The 17,007-nt window shown below is 36.6% G+C and overlaps 1 protein-coding gene across 1 annotated transcript in view; it reads right to left on the bottom strand.

Moving 5' to 3' along the window:
* The window catches only part of LOC104356965 (mediator of RNA polymerase II transcription subunit 27), a 94,546-nt gene that overhangs the window by 27,223 nt on the left and 50,316 nt on the right, over positions 1-17,007 (bottom strand). The window contains exon 4 of the mRNA XM_042786960.1: positions 1,945-2,038. Coding sequence (XP_042642894.1) covers positions 1,945-2,038 — 94 coding nt within the window. The remainder of the gene's footprint in view (positions 1-1,944; positions 2,039-17,007) is intronic.

Below are 17,007 nucleotides of genomic sequence, written 5' to 3'. Positions count from 1 at the left end.
GCAACTCCAAATCTAACCTGGGATAAGTTCAGAGTGAGAAATCACAAGTACTGAAGAAACCTCCTTTCTTCTGGGGGAGGTGCTCTTCACACTGCCCATCCTGCAGCACCTTTCACTGAAGGATTTGTGGCTGAAAACAGCAAAAGCTTTTGTAGCAGTCAGGGCCAGATGGAAAGTGCCATATTGGCAACATCAACTGAGACAGATGGGAAAGAGGGAAAACCTGCCTAAAAGAAAAAATTATAAACCCATCACACAATCACATACAAAAATACTTTAAAAACAATCTTTTTGATCTCTGATCCGAAGAAAAATTGCATACCACTGGTTCAATACACAGCTCCTATCAATGTCCTTGATTTAGACAGCAATTGCAACATGGAATTCACTAGATTACTACCGCTTGTAAAAGGAGCTTCTTTTACAGTTACCACCCTTCCACCCTACCTTATTTCTTACCAGTCACATCCAAGACAATTTACCTAATTTCCTAATTGTGCCTGAATCTTGAAAAGCATCATCTATTTTCTGACCTCCAAAAGCCATTAGAAGTGGAAGGTACTTAACTATATGCAAAGAGGGGGCTCTAAGAGAGTGGAAAGGGTTTCAAAGCAAGGAAGTAAACCCAGACATTTTTCCATAGCAAAACAATTAAATATAAAGTCAGCTTAAGAGGAAATGCAAAAGCTTCCAAGACTTATAGCTTCTTAGGACTACACTGATGAATTCAATTCTTTTCTGGAATATATTGTTCCACTTGGTGAATCTAACAATTACAGATTAAATGTTTTAATGCCAGCTGTTTATTTTAACCTCTGACTCAGTTAATCTCTTGCAAATGTGGGGCTGTTCAAAGAAAGTTAATAATGGGGTGTTAGGCAGCTGATTAATTAAAACTAAACATAATCACAGCTATAGTTACTATAGAGAAATTAACAGAAACTTTGAAAAATACAGGCAGAAATCTAACAATAATAGTGTTTTAAAGTCAACAAACTCTAAAACCATCATAAAAATCCAAGAAGTGACCCTAACGTTGACTTATATACTGACTTAACAATTTTGTTTTGACAAAATATCTAATATGTAGATTCATTTTCCTGTTTGATTGGAAACAAGAAGTATACTACATCCAAGCCTTTTATAATAGCCTCTGTGAGAAAGGAAAAAATAAGAGGAAGTGCCATGAGAAATCTGAGATAGAAAAGACTGGTCTGGGTCAGTTCTTCACTTATGTGTACAGTGTATTTTCTACTTTTATTTAATGTTTGGTAAAACATGCAACTTTTGCCTTTCACTCTACTTGAGGAAAATCAGCATCCAGCTGCCATGCTACAGACTCCACTTCCACATTGCTGCCTTAAAGTAAAAGCTTTAAAGACTTCTCTTGCTATAAGCACAACAGCTGCCTGTGAAAATTGATGTGAACAATACCTTCTTCTGGAATTAAATCTTGCTTGGTGAGGCAGAAATAAGTTGAATGTATTGGACTTGTTCATCTCTAATCCAGCCCTTACTGGTCATTTATTTCAAAGGCAAATTCTTGACTTCATCATATAACAGAAATTCACTGACCCAAGAACAATTTGAACAAATTTAAATCATATTGGTTTCCTCCTTCTTTTCTTCCTCCCACCACTCTTTTCCTTCTTAATTATCATGATTAAGACTCACTCATTGCCAAGACTGCTGAAAAACAGTGAATATTTGAGTTTGTGCTCGTATTTCTACAATCACATTTAACAAAAAGTAATAGATCTCTCATTTAAAGGTGTAATTCTTTTTATCACTTATTTGCCTAAGAGCAAGAAAGATCCTACACTGCTCTGACAGATGAAGAACACTATGCTTCTGAAAATAAATATCTTTAATAACCTGCATTTTAAGAACAGTAATTCAATTTGTTAAGAAATCCATCTCAAGGGATTAAATTATCCAACTTACCAGAAGCATTGCAGAGGTTCCATTTGGCCGGGATAACTGGATAGACATTTCAGGGAACATCCTATCAATCCGATTGATCACATCATCAACGTATCTACCAAACAAACCACAAAAGAATTAACACACACACACACACAGAGACACAGACACAGAATCTTTGTTGCAGACTTGGATTATTACTCCTTTGTAACAACGTCCACAGGACTTTCCTGAATTAATTTTTCTTTGATACCTTCATATTCTTCAAAAACGCATTCAAGCGTAATTTAAGAAGTTATTGATAAGAGGAAACAAAACAAAGCCCTACGTATGTTTTTTTTTGAAAATTAATTACTCTGCCCTTAAAAACATGCACTCTCAAGTCCAAATCTGTCAGCGTCAATCTCCTGCCATTTTATTTTTATACTTTCCCCTCAGGCGGTCGAAGGATTCATTATCAAAATTACTCTTTCAACATAGGAATTCATACGATGCCACCTCCTTACTCTGATAAACTAAACAGACAGAGGTTTTATCAAAGTCTTCAGAGTATTCTTAGGGGAGGGATTTCTGAATCTTTCCAATTTATTTCATGCACTGGTGACTCTGAAATTGGCTAGTATATTCCAAGAGTTTCTCTGGTGTGATCAAACACAGAGGTTAAATAACATCCTTTCTGCTGGGTGTAATCCCTCTGCTTAAGCAGGCCAAAGTGAGCAACATCCAGCTATCTTGGTTCCCTTGTATTACATTAAGAGCTGACATCCAGTAACAGTGAAAACTTCCTTCCAGAAACCTTGTTTCCCAGGTCACACGGCCCCATCCCACGGGCATGTCTCACATGCTTCAGCCATTCCGCTGGACACTTTACAATGCATGGTATTTCCTTCAACAGAGTTTACAGAAGAGTGTATATCAGCCATACACCGATCTGTTCTCTGGTACTACTTTCAGTTCTCCTGAAGTACGCAGAAGAAGGGAGGGGGCACTACTGCCTTGTTATCATATGCATCCACAAGCTCTGCAACTTGATCAGATCCATTAATTAATTTATTGATAAAACCGTTTTCATACTAGCCCATGTACGTGTTCTGAAAAAAAGATTTTGGAAAAATCAATTGCCCCAGTTAGATTAACAGTAAAACTTAAAAACCTAATTATTTTCTTTTAACCTGCCTAAAAAAAGGCAAAATTGTTGAGTTCTTGCTCTTCAAAGTTACTCACTTCTCATGTGAGTTGATAAACCCTCCTCGAAAAACAGTGCGGTGCTATGCTCCAATTGTTATTTTGCAAGGAATTAAAAGTCATCAGGAAAAAATAAAAGGAAATCAAGAAAGTTACACTTACACAGCTGGTAAAATCAGCCCACTTTTAAAAGTAACAAAAGAATGGAATTAGTTTTGACAATTTTGCATAAAAATCTTAATCCACACTTCTCGTGCATAAGAAAGTTTCCCCATTCACTTGAATGACTCATTAACAGCTTGCTTGCTGATAAGCAAAGTCAAAACATCCATAAGCCAAGAACTTCCTTAGCACAGTGAAAGAGGAGACGCGTAAGACACTGCTTCAGGATGAGTAAGCTACACATCGACAGTATGCACCTAACTAATTTTAAACATTACTCAATCCCATACTTTTTTTTTTTTATACAGCATGAGAGTTTATGCTGTTTTGTAAATCCAGTTACTCCAGGCTCTACAAATAAATTCAATTATTGCTTGTGTGAGAACAGAGATGATTGTGAAACAGGCAAGGATAGATTCTGTGATTCTTGATTAGGGTGTAGTTTGGAACATGTCCTACAGCCTTACATACTATAATGCAGATTACTGCATAACTTTTCTAATTTTCCAAGATTTGGGCAGTAGTAAGTTAAAAACAAACAAAATACAAAGTTGCGTAAAGCAAGACACTGACATAGTCTATATGCATTACGGAAGGAAAATTCAAGTAATATTAAATCTTATAAACAACAGTTGGATTTAGGCATTCAATCTGTTTAGGTCCTTTTGAAAGGAACATGTACATTTATCCTTTGAAAAGGTGATCAAGGCTAGCTGGAGGTAATTGGTTCTTCAATTCTTTCTTAGATTGAGTATTTCTTAAATGTAAAACTTGTCTTGATGATGCGCTTCAAAACTTGACTTAAAACTTTGCACTGCCTGAGCAGTATAAAGTGGAACTGGGAATTCTGTGAAGAGTCTTCCCTTCATGTGAAATCACACATACAACAAAACAGAAATCTAATTTGTATTACTCAGCTTCTGAAAAAACTTAAAGATGAGTTACTAAGATACTTTGGGCTTAGAAGCCTCTTAATTTTGTACTACTCTTCATGGGCCAGTTGACAGAAAAAGAAAATTAAAGCCACACACTTAAGGAAATACAATGGTTTGCTTTGGCAAGGCTCAGCAACTCTATCAGGACCATCCACACTGATAGCCTTTTCCTTCTCAGTCAAGAGGATGTTACAGAAAATCCAAGACCAGTATGATAAAAGAACATCGATGTACATACCATTGTTCTGCCCCCTTGCCTTTTTTCAAGTAGACATTCGGGTTTCCTGAGGATTCATCAAAGATATATATATAATTACTAAACTAAACTGACTACATGGCGGCCTCAGATATAAAATGACAAACAACCTAATCTAAGGCAAAATTCTTCTATAGATATGCCCTTCAGAGAGGACATCTGGTAAAACATCTTGTGGAGGGATGGATATGATAAATCAGATGCAGCAAAGTAATGTAAAAGTGTAACTGGTGACGACTTCAGAGAAAACTGAAGAACATATGATAAAGACAAGATAAAGTGCACTCCTGAGGCTGTCTGGAAAGAGGGTCAGAGAAAAAGCTGCTGTCTGGAACTTATTTTGCAGAACTGAAATATATTAATTTAGTGCCAAAATAAGCAGAGTCACAATTTACACATCTCTGTCCAATCAGTTTTAGCTCAAAACTATGGTAGTTTCTATTTATGTTACAGAGCCTCTTACACTGTCTCAGAGAAGTGTAGCACTTAAGGATGGAGAAAAGTCTAATTTTGCTTTGCCAATAAGCACTCCTAACTTTTAACATACTTACCACATCTCAGTTTTCTCCTACTTACAAAAGATGCTGGTTGGAACGACCATTTACAAACCGAGAAGAAATAACGCAAAGCAGGGAAAAGCAAATGGAAATAGACTTGTTCAAACATTTGGCATATCTTAAGGAAAAGAAAAAAAATCATGGAATTCTCAGAATTAAATGCAAGCTGAAATTATATGGTAATAGCTTCTCCTCTTGTCCTAGAAAAGGCATTGTTCCACCTACAAAGGGTTGAATTAGAGTGTCTAGACCAACTCCCTCCCCATACCTTCTCTACCATGCAAAGGATGCTCAAAAAGGTCTGAAAACAGACTGCAAATGACTGCCAGAGATCATACCCACTAATCCCCATATTCACTTACGGCACAGTATTTAAGTGCTTTACAGACAGAATTTCATTTTATTCTTCTAGGCCTCAGAGGACAATATATTAACACCTTATAATTCCAACATCTTAAATTAGTCCCATTCTCTTCAAAAAAGCTTCAAGTAACTTCAATACCTGTGTCCTAATCCAGATCTGTATGCATCCTAGACAGAATAACAGACTCGACCAACAGGACTTCCGATCATTAAATCATATCAAATACTAAAGCAATTTTGCTAATGTAATTTTACTGGTCTGAGGGAGGATTTTTAAAGAAGCTTTAACAGCAGGTTTGTACCAACTTCCCTCTCCCATTTTTTCTCTTCTTTCTCTTGTTCCTGACACAGATTCATGATTTTTAAAGAGGTTTTAAAATTATATTTTTGACAGAAAATCTTTATTTTAAAAAATGATAATAGTATCATTCAGGTGTTTGCATTTGAAAGTGCAACAGAACCAGCCAGGAAGATCAGACTTGACATCAGATGCTCTCCAAGGCTGTCAATGCTATAAATCATTATTTACATTTTAATGTGGTAGAATACTTTTTTCTACAAACATGCTATATTAATACTGCAAAAGTCAAAACACAACAATCTACTTCATGAACAGGCTAAAATTAATTCAAAATGCTACACTCCAAATGAAGTCTTGTTATGAACATGCAGAAAAATCAACAAAAGAATAAAGCAACAGAGATATTATTTGAAAAATATCTCTGCCATTTTGCCAACAAGCATATGTATAAATCCTTTAGTCCATATTATAGGCACAATGCCTGGAACAGACAGAAGATACTTTTGAAGCCAATTAGAAAATACTGTTTATAAGGGATATTTAGTTATGCAAAATGCTAAATGAAAAGTTTCATACTAAAACATCAGCTTGACAGGGTAGAAATAATTCAGGAACCATCTTTGTAGATAAGCAGCCTTGTAACATCTCTTTGATTCACACAAAGGTCCCCCAAAAGACAGTAATATAGAAAAGTAATTCATTACAAATGCCTTTCAATTCCACACTGGACAGATGGCTTAGTTCTCTAATGTGACCTCTCTATTTTTTTTTTTTTTTTTAATTTTTACTGGATTAGATCCAGCAATCCAATGTTAGTGTGATGTTTAACAGCTTAGACAAGATTTAAATAGCATTTATCCCACACAGTGTTTAACTTGCATGCTGTTCATTTTTTCCACTCAATGTAACAATTTAAAGATTAGAAATATAGGTATTAATAATAATTTTCTGAGGAGGTCTTTCAGAAGAAAGAAAATCTTGCTAAATGATCTTGGGAAGACAGAGAAAAAGAGAGAGAGAAAAAAATACACATTTGTAAAATAAAATATTGAAATCTTTCTTATAATACTCAGTGGAAAACACCACATATGAGATGAAGAAAAACTACAGTTCTGATGAATCTGGATTCATATTCTGGACAGCAATAGGGGAAACTCTCCACACATTCTCTCACTTACTAGCACAGTATTTACTTGCTCCCAGATTTATTTATCTTTTTGGCTTTCAGTTACTATTTTCAACAAAGCTAATAATTTCTTTTCACATGTCTGATATTTCAGAAGCATGGGCTGGCCCTGCTAGCACATGTAGTCATAGCATATGTAGTGTGCGCTAATGAAGGCATCGGTGCAAGAGCTTGCCTGCACTATACTAAGACCTATAGAACAGCTATTTTTTGCAGAACCAGATTCAACATATAACTTAAACCTTTCAGCAGTGATAGGATTTTAAATATTATAGATTTTATAAAGAGACTAAATAGTTTTCAGGCAACCTGATTAGAGAAATATTGTATTTTAAAACATACAAGGTAGTCACAGTTCTAGTGTGATTTATTAATCAATCAATTAAAGTTTTAATTTGTTTCGGCTACCTGCTGAGCAAATCTCTGCAGACAGCAAATTCAAGTTGATAGAAGGCTTTTCAGAAGCATCAATTAACAATAGTTATTAAAACAGTGACCTCTGCCAGCTTTTGTGAGATGACACTTCCTGCCTGGATAGGCAATGAAGAGCGTGAAAAGAAATTTAACAACTCTCATGCTGAGAAAGCGACTTCAAGTCTCAGGAGTAAATTAGACAGCTGGCACAATCCGTGACATCTGTACATCAGTCCTGGAAGTCTCTGCCTCTTTTCCCAATTTCCACAGGTCTTGTTGGGGCTTTTTTTATTGTTAATTCAGGCTCTTGCTCTTTTCTTCTGTAGAACCTCTATAAAAATGCTCTTGTTTCCTGGCTCCAGCACTAAAATCACTCGCTTGTTTTGATCAACTTCTCCTCCAGCTTCCTTGCCAGGCTGTCTTCTCTTACAGTTGTTAACACTGTCCTCTTGTCCTTTCGAACAAACTGATTCAGCCATTTCCTCTCTCTTCTCACCCAATTTCCAAGTTTCTGTTGGTGGAAGACTCCAGCCAGGCTCCTCCTGGCTCATCTTGTTTCCTTCTGTTCCCTTCTCATCTGCACGCTAACTCAGTCTCTGCTACTCCTTCCATGTCTCCATTCCCACTGTGAAATCTTTATTCGTGATACTTTATAAAGGAAAAAATGTTACCTCTTCCAAATAACTAACTGACTTCTAACTACCATGAGATAAATTGAGGGCAGAAGGGGCAAACCTAAGTCTCTCGAGTTATACACAGTTCTTCAGTCTTGGGGCTTCAACATATGATCAGCATAAGGGAGTTTCAGCACTGGAGTGTCTTGGTAAAATGAGTCCACAGGTGTGGGAAGATGCAAGCCAGAATGTGTGGATTGTCAGGAACAAATTTGTTAAGACACCTTGGACAAAGGTCCTAAGGAACAAACGTGCTAAAGATTCATGCCCAACCCCACTCCACCCTGCAGAGGCAAAGTGAGACAACACACATCTGAAAGCACTAAAGATTCAACTCCAAACCTGCAAGATAGCAATTTTTCATTTACTCTTGCAAGTTAGCTTGTTTTCAACTTTGCTATGGATGTTATTTTGGTCATAGAGGAATTATGTTTTCTTATTGAGTGGATGCAAAAGATTAAGTTATGTGCCTAAATAGTCTAGAAATGTTTACATATAAACACAGGGTGGTCTGCTTCAAAAGCATATGCACATATAGCTGTATCAAACACTTAACCATCTGCACTTCTCACTCACAAAAGGCCAAACCTGGTACAGCACTTAAGGATGCATGTGAAGTCGTTTGGACAGTTCTCTAGAAGCCAAGACAGAGTGTTTAAGGGTTGGATTTACAAAGACATTTAGAAACCTGAGGCTGTGATTCAACAATTTTCAGTCTTCAGCACCAATAGTGACATAAGGCACTGACACATCCCCTCCTGCACACTGCAGCATACAGCCCCCTCAACTGTGCTGTGCTGGAAGAGCTGGATCACACAACTGATCTGGCTTTCAAAAAAAAAAAAAAAAAAGTGGAGAGAGAAGAAAAATGTATTAGTTCAAATCTAAACTGGTTTCATGATTTCATGATTCAGCTCTCTGTGACTGCACACATTATGTGCCAGCACAATTCCTGCCGGGACCATGCATCATGGGCCACGAATACTGTACACTGGGGTGATTCTATTACATCAATAAAATATTGTTTTAGGGCAAAATGTGTTACTTGTATTGTTTATACAACAAACACAATTCTGAATTCTTTGGTGCTACTGTGAATCCACTGATAAGCAACATGGTGTAAACCTGCAAGAAATGTCCTCAAAGGTATGAGCTGACAGTGATGCTACAAAAGCACGCAGGTTCTCGTGCTGAATGCTTATGAAATGCAAACCTGTCCCTGAATCAAACAGCCTCTGGACATCTGCACATTTACATTAAACATGAACACCCCTTTAATGCACTCTGAAAACACACATGTTGTCAGTGCATTGTTTGTTTTCTAAGACAGAGCAAAAAGACATCTGTTCACAATATCAAATTCCAGTGCACTACCTTAAAAAGAGTAACTTTAATAAGGAAAACTTTAAGTTAGAAATAGAGACCTTGCAGTCAAATTCTCATAGATATTTTATTATATTGTTGAAATAGCTTTCTTTGTACTTATGTGGAACACTCTTCAAAATGCTTTTAATTCACAGCAGTAATCAAGAGAAGAATATGGATATTAGAATGTGTGAAAGCTGGTTAACAAAATAAGCATGCTTCTACTTTACAGTTATCACCAGGATCTTGTCTGAGCCTGTTACTGGTCTGTGCTTTATGGAAAACATTAACTCCTTTATACATACATCGAGAGGAAAAATAGCCCTCCCTAACTATGCAGCATCAGTAGTAATAGAATTTCAGAAGCAATACTTCACAGCACATATATATTGTTTATATTTCCACTTCTTCATGAAACTAGATGTTGCTCCATAGCCCAATGCTAACAACAGTAATTTTCAGGGGCCTGGACGAGAATCAGGATTATTACATCAGTGTTTATCTACAAAGATGGTTCTTGAATTAATCCTAACTTGTCAAGCAATTTGTGCCCCACCTGTTAGCCTGAATGTGCACATGCACATACATAGTTCCATACAGTAAAGCTGTGCCAAAAGTGCTCAGGAAAAACTCAAGCCAAGAGATCCAGCCAGACTTTTTGAAAAAAAACAAACAAACAAAAAAAAAAAACAAAAAACCAAAACCAAAACAAACAAACAAACAAAACAGAACAACCAAAAAACAAACAAAAAGTTTGCACAAACTGCACACAGTCCTCCCCCACAGGGTTTCAGAGATGGATAATCCCCACCCTCTCCACCAGATGTGGTTCAACTGAGTTCATCTGAGGTTGCTTGGGTCTGCACTGTAAGGTGAAACCACCTCTCCTGCACTCACTAGTCAATCATGCAGCGAGGGAGAGAGGATTAAACTGCGACATGCTGATGTTCAGTGAACACCAGACGGTGCTTTGACAAAGGCCTCAAAACGATGCATCAAGTTCAGTTCTGCTTCTAGAAAAGATGACGGGCTGGGCTTGTTTTCAGCCCGCCTGCCCAGCCAAATTCCCAAGCGAAGAAAATGGGGCTCCCTGCAGATGGGAACAGTCCCGTTGCATGGACTGCCCGCCTGATGGGATCCTGATACCGCACATTACTCCATGCTGTCATCCCTGAATTCAGCCTTCTGAAGCTAGAATTCAGTATTTTATAACATGTTATTTTCAGCTCTGCTATTGAAGAATTACTTCAATAGCAGTCTTCCCACTTTCTTTCTTTGTGCTTTATTTCTCCCTCAACAGAGCAGAAATTACAGTACTTACCTCCTTTTATGAAAAGCAACAGATGATGTATGATATCTGTTATATATTCTACACCTATCAAAAGCAACAAGATTTTACCTTTGGGTGGAGAGATTGATGAATAGAAAAGCTAGTATGTTGTGTAGTTAGACCTTTTTATACACTATGCTTGACCACATGACAAGCACTGCTGGAAGGAAAAGATCTTAAGCAATCATTTCTGCTAGGCACATCAAGTCCCAGAACTTAGTGAAAGCAGCACAAATTCCAGAGGATGGGAGGAAGAGAGGATTACGGATATAACCCTCTGGAGAACAGCTAACTTGTCAAAACAGGAGGGCAGAGCAGACCATTTCATAAGACAAGTTTTGTATCAGTTAAGTTATCAAACCCCAGACATTTTCTGCTTTTAAAACTGTCCCCTAATTAAATCACACTCTGATGGTTTGCAGGCAGAATCACGTGGTTTTAAAACATTCTTTAAATTTGCAGTGGATCAGTACTCTGAAAGCCTGTCTTGCTGGAATTTCTCATCCTTACCATATGTTTAACTTCAGCTAAAAATACAATAGCTTATTGTCTTAGCCACGCCTGCATCTAATGCAGGCTTCAGCTTTCATTATTTAATGCATTTAGGGTGTGTTGTGTTGTACAGTTATTGACTCTATCATATCTAATGTGTCATGTCCTGTTAGGAACTGCTGGGATGAAGATACTCAACTTTTATGCAAGATGGATTCATTCCTACAGATACAAGCCAAGACGTAGTGCTAGGCTTTAGAATCTGCATCAGATTCTTCTTGTATTTTGCAAGTAGATTTCTAAACCTTATAACCATACTAACATCTAAGCATATGTAGATGATAAAAGAAGTGCCTGAAGAAGCAAATTAGGCAAGAGAAAAAGCACAACCCCGAAAAAACCCATCATGGACATGAAGGCATTAAAAATATGGCCTCAAATTTTAGGCCTCACAATAGACTTCAAGCAGCCACTCAAAGAGAGCATCCACTTCAAGATCTAGTGCTTTATTAAAATTGTAAACTATGGTAAAGACAGACAAGTCGTATAGCACTACTTCTAAGGGTACTTAGGATACTTGATACCAGCCTTTAAGGACACTTAAGATCAATTTGTTCTTCTGTAATTAACAGGGAAGTAAAGGGGAAGAAAAAAACTAGAAAAGATGACATAGTATAACAAATAATTGCTTGTACAGCCCAATGTAATTTATTACACAGACTTCTATCAAATACCCATTTCAACTTTTCTGATTACCTACTTTAAGTTTTCTTGAGGGAATTTAATAATTAATCCTGATTTTTTCTCTTCGGGATTATGTTCTGACCAACTATTTCGATTTGTCTGTGATACTAGAGATAAAAATCTATCTCAAAACTCACAGGTTTATCAAAAGTCTCCTTCAAGGTCATCTTTACACTCCAGTACAAAAACTGCATACAAGTACAACTAGGCATTTATAAATTCAAGACTCTCAGTACAAACATTTTGGAGAGAAAAGCCCTTCAAATATTATTTTATATAAGAAAAAAAAATACACTTTCATCACTTCTTCCTCCAACATGACAAGCTGTTCCTTAGGTTGGGATTTTTTATAGGGCTCGTCGAAATTAATTGCGTGGCTTCCACTGAAAGTTGATGTGGGGGAGGAGGGCTAATTCCCTTAAGCAAATTCTCTGAAAAAAATGTTCTCACTAAAACCAAAGTTGGTTAAAGGAAAGGGCTTATCATGGCAGTTACTCCTGGGCTTGCCAAACACAGTCCAGAAACCTCAGCAAAGAGACTGCAGAAATTCACTGTACCTCTTTTGGCCATTTTCCCACTCTTGTAATCAGGTTCCCTCTCATTTGATGTTATTTCCCCTTGCACACAAGGATCACTGTGCAACCACTGCAGAGATCAGACAGGCTTTATGTTCACTGTAGCTTTATAAATGCTGGAGTTTCTGCTTTGCCTGTGTTCCTCCACTGCATGTAACAGGCACAGCAGAGATTAAAGTACTTCAGAGGGCTGAAACCTGGACTAAATCCAAAGTTCCACCATGGTAAGCAAATATAGTTGTGTTCTTAAGTATATTCTTGTACCTGCATTACTTTACATCACCTGAAGAGCTTCCCCCAAAATAAAACATAAACCAGATTTTATGCCAAATATATCTAAAGTAGAATAATCCCTTTAGAACTACTTTGTCTGGTGCTATCCAGGAGAAATGTTCAGCCTATTAAAAAATAATACAATTCTGTTTATGCAAGTGTACTAACAGATAAAACTGCCTAAGTGAAAAACAAAGAATGATGATCTCCTTAGGTAAATATAAACATGATTATTAACACTGCCCAGCTTTGTTCCTAGGTACGTTTTCCTAATTCTGAGCATCTACTTCATGAATACTGACGTCAAAACTTGTTAAAAGCAAGTTCCTTTAAGGAATTTCAAGTCGGTTACCCAAAGTGAAGAAGTTCCAAATTGATAGATAATTTCTAATAGTAAATAGGTACATATTAAAAAAGGAAAAGTCTATTGCATTCATAGTCCTTAACTGAAAAAAAAAAAAAAAAAAAAAAAAAAGACTACCCACTGTAATGTGAATGAGTGGCATGAAATAATCCACCACTGGATGGGACTGTACATGATCCCAAGGGAAAACTCATACTCTGCCAAACAGCATCTCAAAATTTCTGCTACAGAAGGGACAATAAAAGATTTCTTGCAGACTCTGAAGACAATACCAGCCTGATCAACCTTTTCTAATCAGCAGCCAAAGTGTCTTGCCTGTCTATCAATAACAGTGTCTCTCAGCAGGGAGTGGTTTATTATTCTAATAAGATGCTCCAATAAAGAGAGGGTCAGCTATGAATCACTACTATGAGAAAATTTAATTAGATTTTTACACTAACTAAAGACATTCCTTGCACACAGACAACATTTTAAATATGGAGATAAATGTTAGTGTATTTTAAGGCAAGGTTACTTTTGTTTTGTTTTGAACTTATTGTTTATATTTTTCCTTTTCTTGAGATGGCAGTTTACATTATACAGTTACACTGTCCAAGCTTAAAGGTTTCTCATGAAAAAGAGTTCAATAATTTTTTGATTAAAAACTCTCTAGGCAAATCTTCTGAAGTATCCCACCCAACCAAGAGCTCTATATTTTCCTAGGAGAAGGTCTGATGATAGCATAAACAAAAAAAACATACCAAATAAAAAAAATTTAAACATCTCTGCTTCATCACTAAGTAAAAGCTACAGAATAGTTTGCTATCAAACACATATACAATATATATTAAGGTAGTATTATAGTATGGTGTTTCAATTGAAAATATACTGCATAAAGAGGAGAATGGGACTCAGCTATATTAATACATACAGCTGCAAAATATCTGTATTAGCAGACAGAAGTTTCATTAAGAGTAACCTTATATCAAAGGTTTTTCTAAAAGTAACCAGAGGAAAGTCAAAGTCAACCACGAGGGCCAGGTCTATTAGAGCTATTTTGATCATTAGGAAACCATTATCTCAAATTCATGCTGCTACCAGGATACAGGTTCACCCAGTAACATGACAGCAAATTATATGATTAATTAGCTAACATGTAGCTACTGAGAGTCAACCAGTTGAAGCTGATGTCCTACAGAAACAGATAAAATGTTACCAAATGGTATCTATCACCTCAAAAGACTGTCCTGCAGTTATATTTCCAAACATCAGTGAATTTCCAGGTGTTTCAAGGCAGCTCTCCATTCATGAACACTTTGCATTCACTACTCACTGCACTGATATGCATTTCTGTATTTGGCTTTCATTGAATCATTTAATTATTCTTCACTTTTTGCCTAATTGCAATCATTAAGTTTTCTATAGATTCAAAATACAAACACAAAAAACACTTGCATTGACCTAATGTCAGACACATCCTTAATAGCACTTCAGAGGTATTTTAAAAAGGAGACAGAAGTATTAGCTGTTGATTGTATTGTATAACTATTTGGCAAAAGACACAACGAGATAAACATTGCACAACATCTCTAAAAAGGAAGCATGAAGATGGGAAAGCAGAGAAAGAAAGTTTGACTGAAAACAAATCTAATGTAATTATAGTTACATTCTTAGCTACACTACTGAGAGGTTTGCTGCTTTGACGGCCTTTCTGCAACTCATCCCATCATACTGAAAACAGACTTCTTCATAAACCGCAATTAGCAAGAAGTCAGCAACAGCAAAAGACAGAAAATATGGGAAAACAAAACAAAGGGCTCATTTTACTCTTTTCAAGGGCTTAAAAACCAAACCAAGCCAAACAAACAAAAAACCCTAAACACTAAAACATTAGCTTAAGTACGTGTGTGTACATGTATTTCCCAGTATCACAGGGCAGTCAAGGAGCACTTCCCATCCTTGCATGCCATGCTGCATCAGTGCCGACACATCTGGAGAGCCTCTATGCTCAAATCAGAGCTGAACTTTTCTCAACATATCCTAACCTTCACACTCAGGAGATGGAAATGAACTACTTATTTAGGATTTGAAAGCAAAGGGAGTCAACTATTTGGTCAGACCTTATGTGAGAGAGAAAATACCTTTCTTGAAATTCTCTGAAACAACAAACCAGAAAAAGTTAACAGATAAGGAAATGTTTGAAACAACCTGAAAACTAAGGACCATCCAACAACCAGGCTCTCTGTGTACCTTGTTTACACTAGCATTTTAAGATGTGTGGAGAAGAACTTCAGCAGAAGGTATTCAAGAGATTTGCAGAATTCAGATCTTTAAGACCCAGTATATACTAACACTTTAATAAAGCAATTAGTAGAGAAAGCAAACAGTGGTTCACTTGCATAACAGCATGCTGGTGGAGGATGATGCCCAAGACACAGAAATTAAGTGGCTTAAATACATACAAGCATAGAAACAAATGATTGAAACATGGTACTGTAAACAGATGCAAAAGTACATAGCAGGAGAGAAAGGAGGATATTACAACACTCAGGCTTCAATATCAGAATTTTTATCCCCATTGACTTAACAAAAAACAGAGGGAAGACAACAATTTTGGAACAACAAAAAGATATTAGTAGCAGCAGATAATATTTTAGCTGTATTAGCAACAATTATAATTGATTTTCTGTCTGTAGTATTAAGTTTGCTATCTTTGCACTAAAAATAAATTTTCATTTTAAAAGCATAATCACATGTTAAAACAGTTCTACCTGGCATTTTCTGTCAACAAGCTCATTTTACAAGTGGCATACAAGAGCAACCATTGCTCTGTCATGTCAAGAAATTCGTTTCACTTCCTTAGAAATACCTAAGATTAGATAGCATTCGATTTGTTTATCATCTATTATGTTGTAAAAGCACCTTGTTGAAGAAGTAACCTTTTGTCTAACTGAAGAGCAACTTTCAAAGTAGAACAGATCATGGAAGCATCAACATATAAACTGCCTAAGTCAAATTTCAGATTAAAAAAAAAAAATCATACAAATATTACAAATATTACTTTAAATCCCAAACATTCCTCCTTGGAGCACTCCTTTCAGCTAACTCATCTTTTTCTCTCTCTCTCTTTTTTTTTTTTTTTTTTTAAACAGACTACTGTAATTTACATTATAACTTACTGTAGCTTCTCCAAAAATACCTGCTTTCTCCCTCCATCAGCCACCCCCACTCCAAACCCTCCTTAGAACAGGGTTATCTGCAAGATGCGGGTTTTCAGCAGATCTCTTTAAACAAGAACAGTACTAGCTAGAGCTCTAGAAACAAGTGAACTGCTTTGATGATAGCTACAAGGGTAGTATTCCATCCCTGGAGGTTTTTAGGATTCAGCTAGGCAATGCCATGGCTAATCTGATCTAACTGTGACAAGAGACCACCATTGAATGGGAGGCTGGACTATATGACCTCGAGAAGTCCCTTCCACCTCAATCTCCAACTGGAAATCAAGGAGGATTCAAAGTTGAGAATCCACTGACACAGCAGACTTTTCCATTAATATCTACTTGACTGGGAAACAGAAAAAGCTGCAGCAGGCAGAGGGTTATCAGAGGTGGTACCTGAAGAACACACACAGAGAACAGTTGGAGGAATTACAACAACAGAGTCTATTCAGTGTGCTGGAAAGATTGCACTTCAGTAACTGAAACACCAAGCCAAGAATTACTTCCTAAACTTTCAAATTTATGGCTTACTTGCTAACAATACACCTCAGCAACATTTGGCTTATCAGCCTAATACCCTCTTTTCTTAATTGAAATTTAAAACTGAACCACAAAAAAAAAAAAGTTAAAAAGCAATAGATGTTTAAACTTAGGTATTATTTATAATAAAGGTATTGTTAGATATGACTATGAATTTTCAAACTGTGAGTC

This window comes from Tyto alba, unplaced genomic scaffold (genome assembly GCF_018691265.1).
Source record: "Tyto alba isolate M040663 unplaced genomic scaffold, T.alba_DEE_v4.0 Super-Scaffold_11, whole genome shotgun sequence".
NCBI lineage: Eukaryota > Metazoa > Chordata > Aves > Strigiformes > Tytonidae > Tyto > Tyto alba.
Note: the sequence above shows the minus strand (reverse complement) of the source record. Positions and strands in the feature narration are given on the sequence as shown.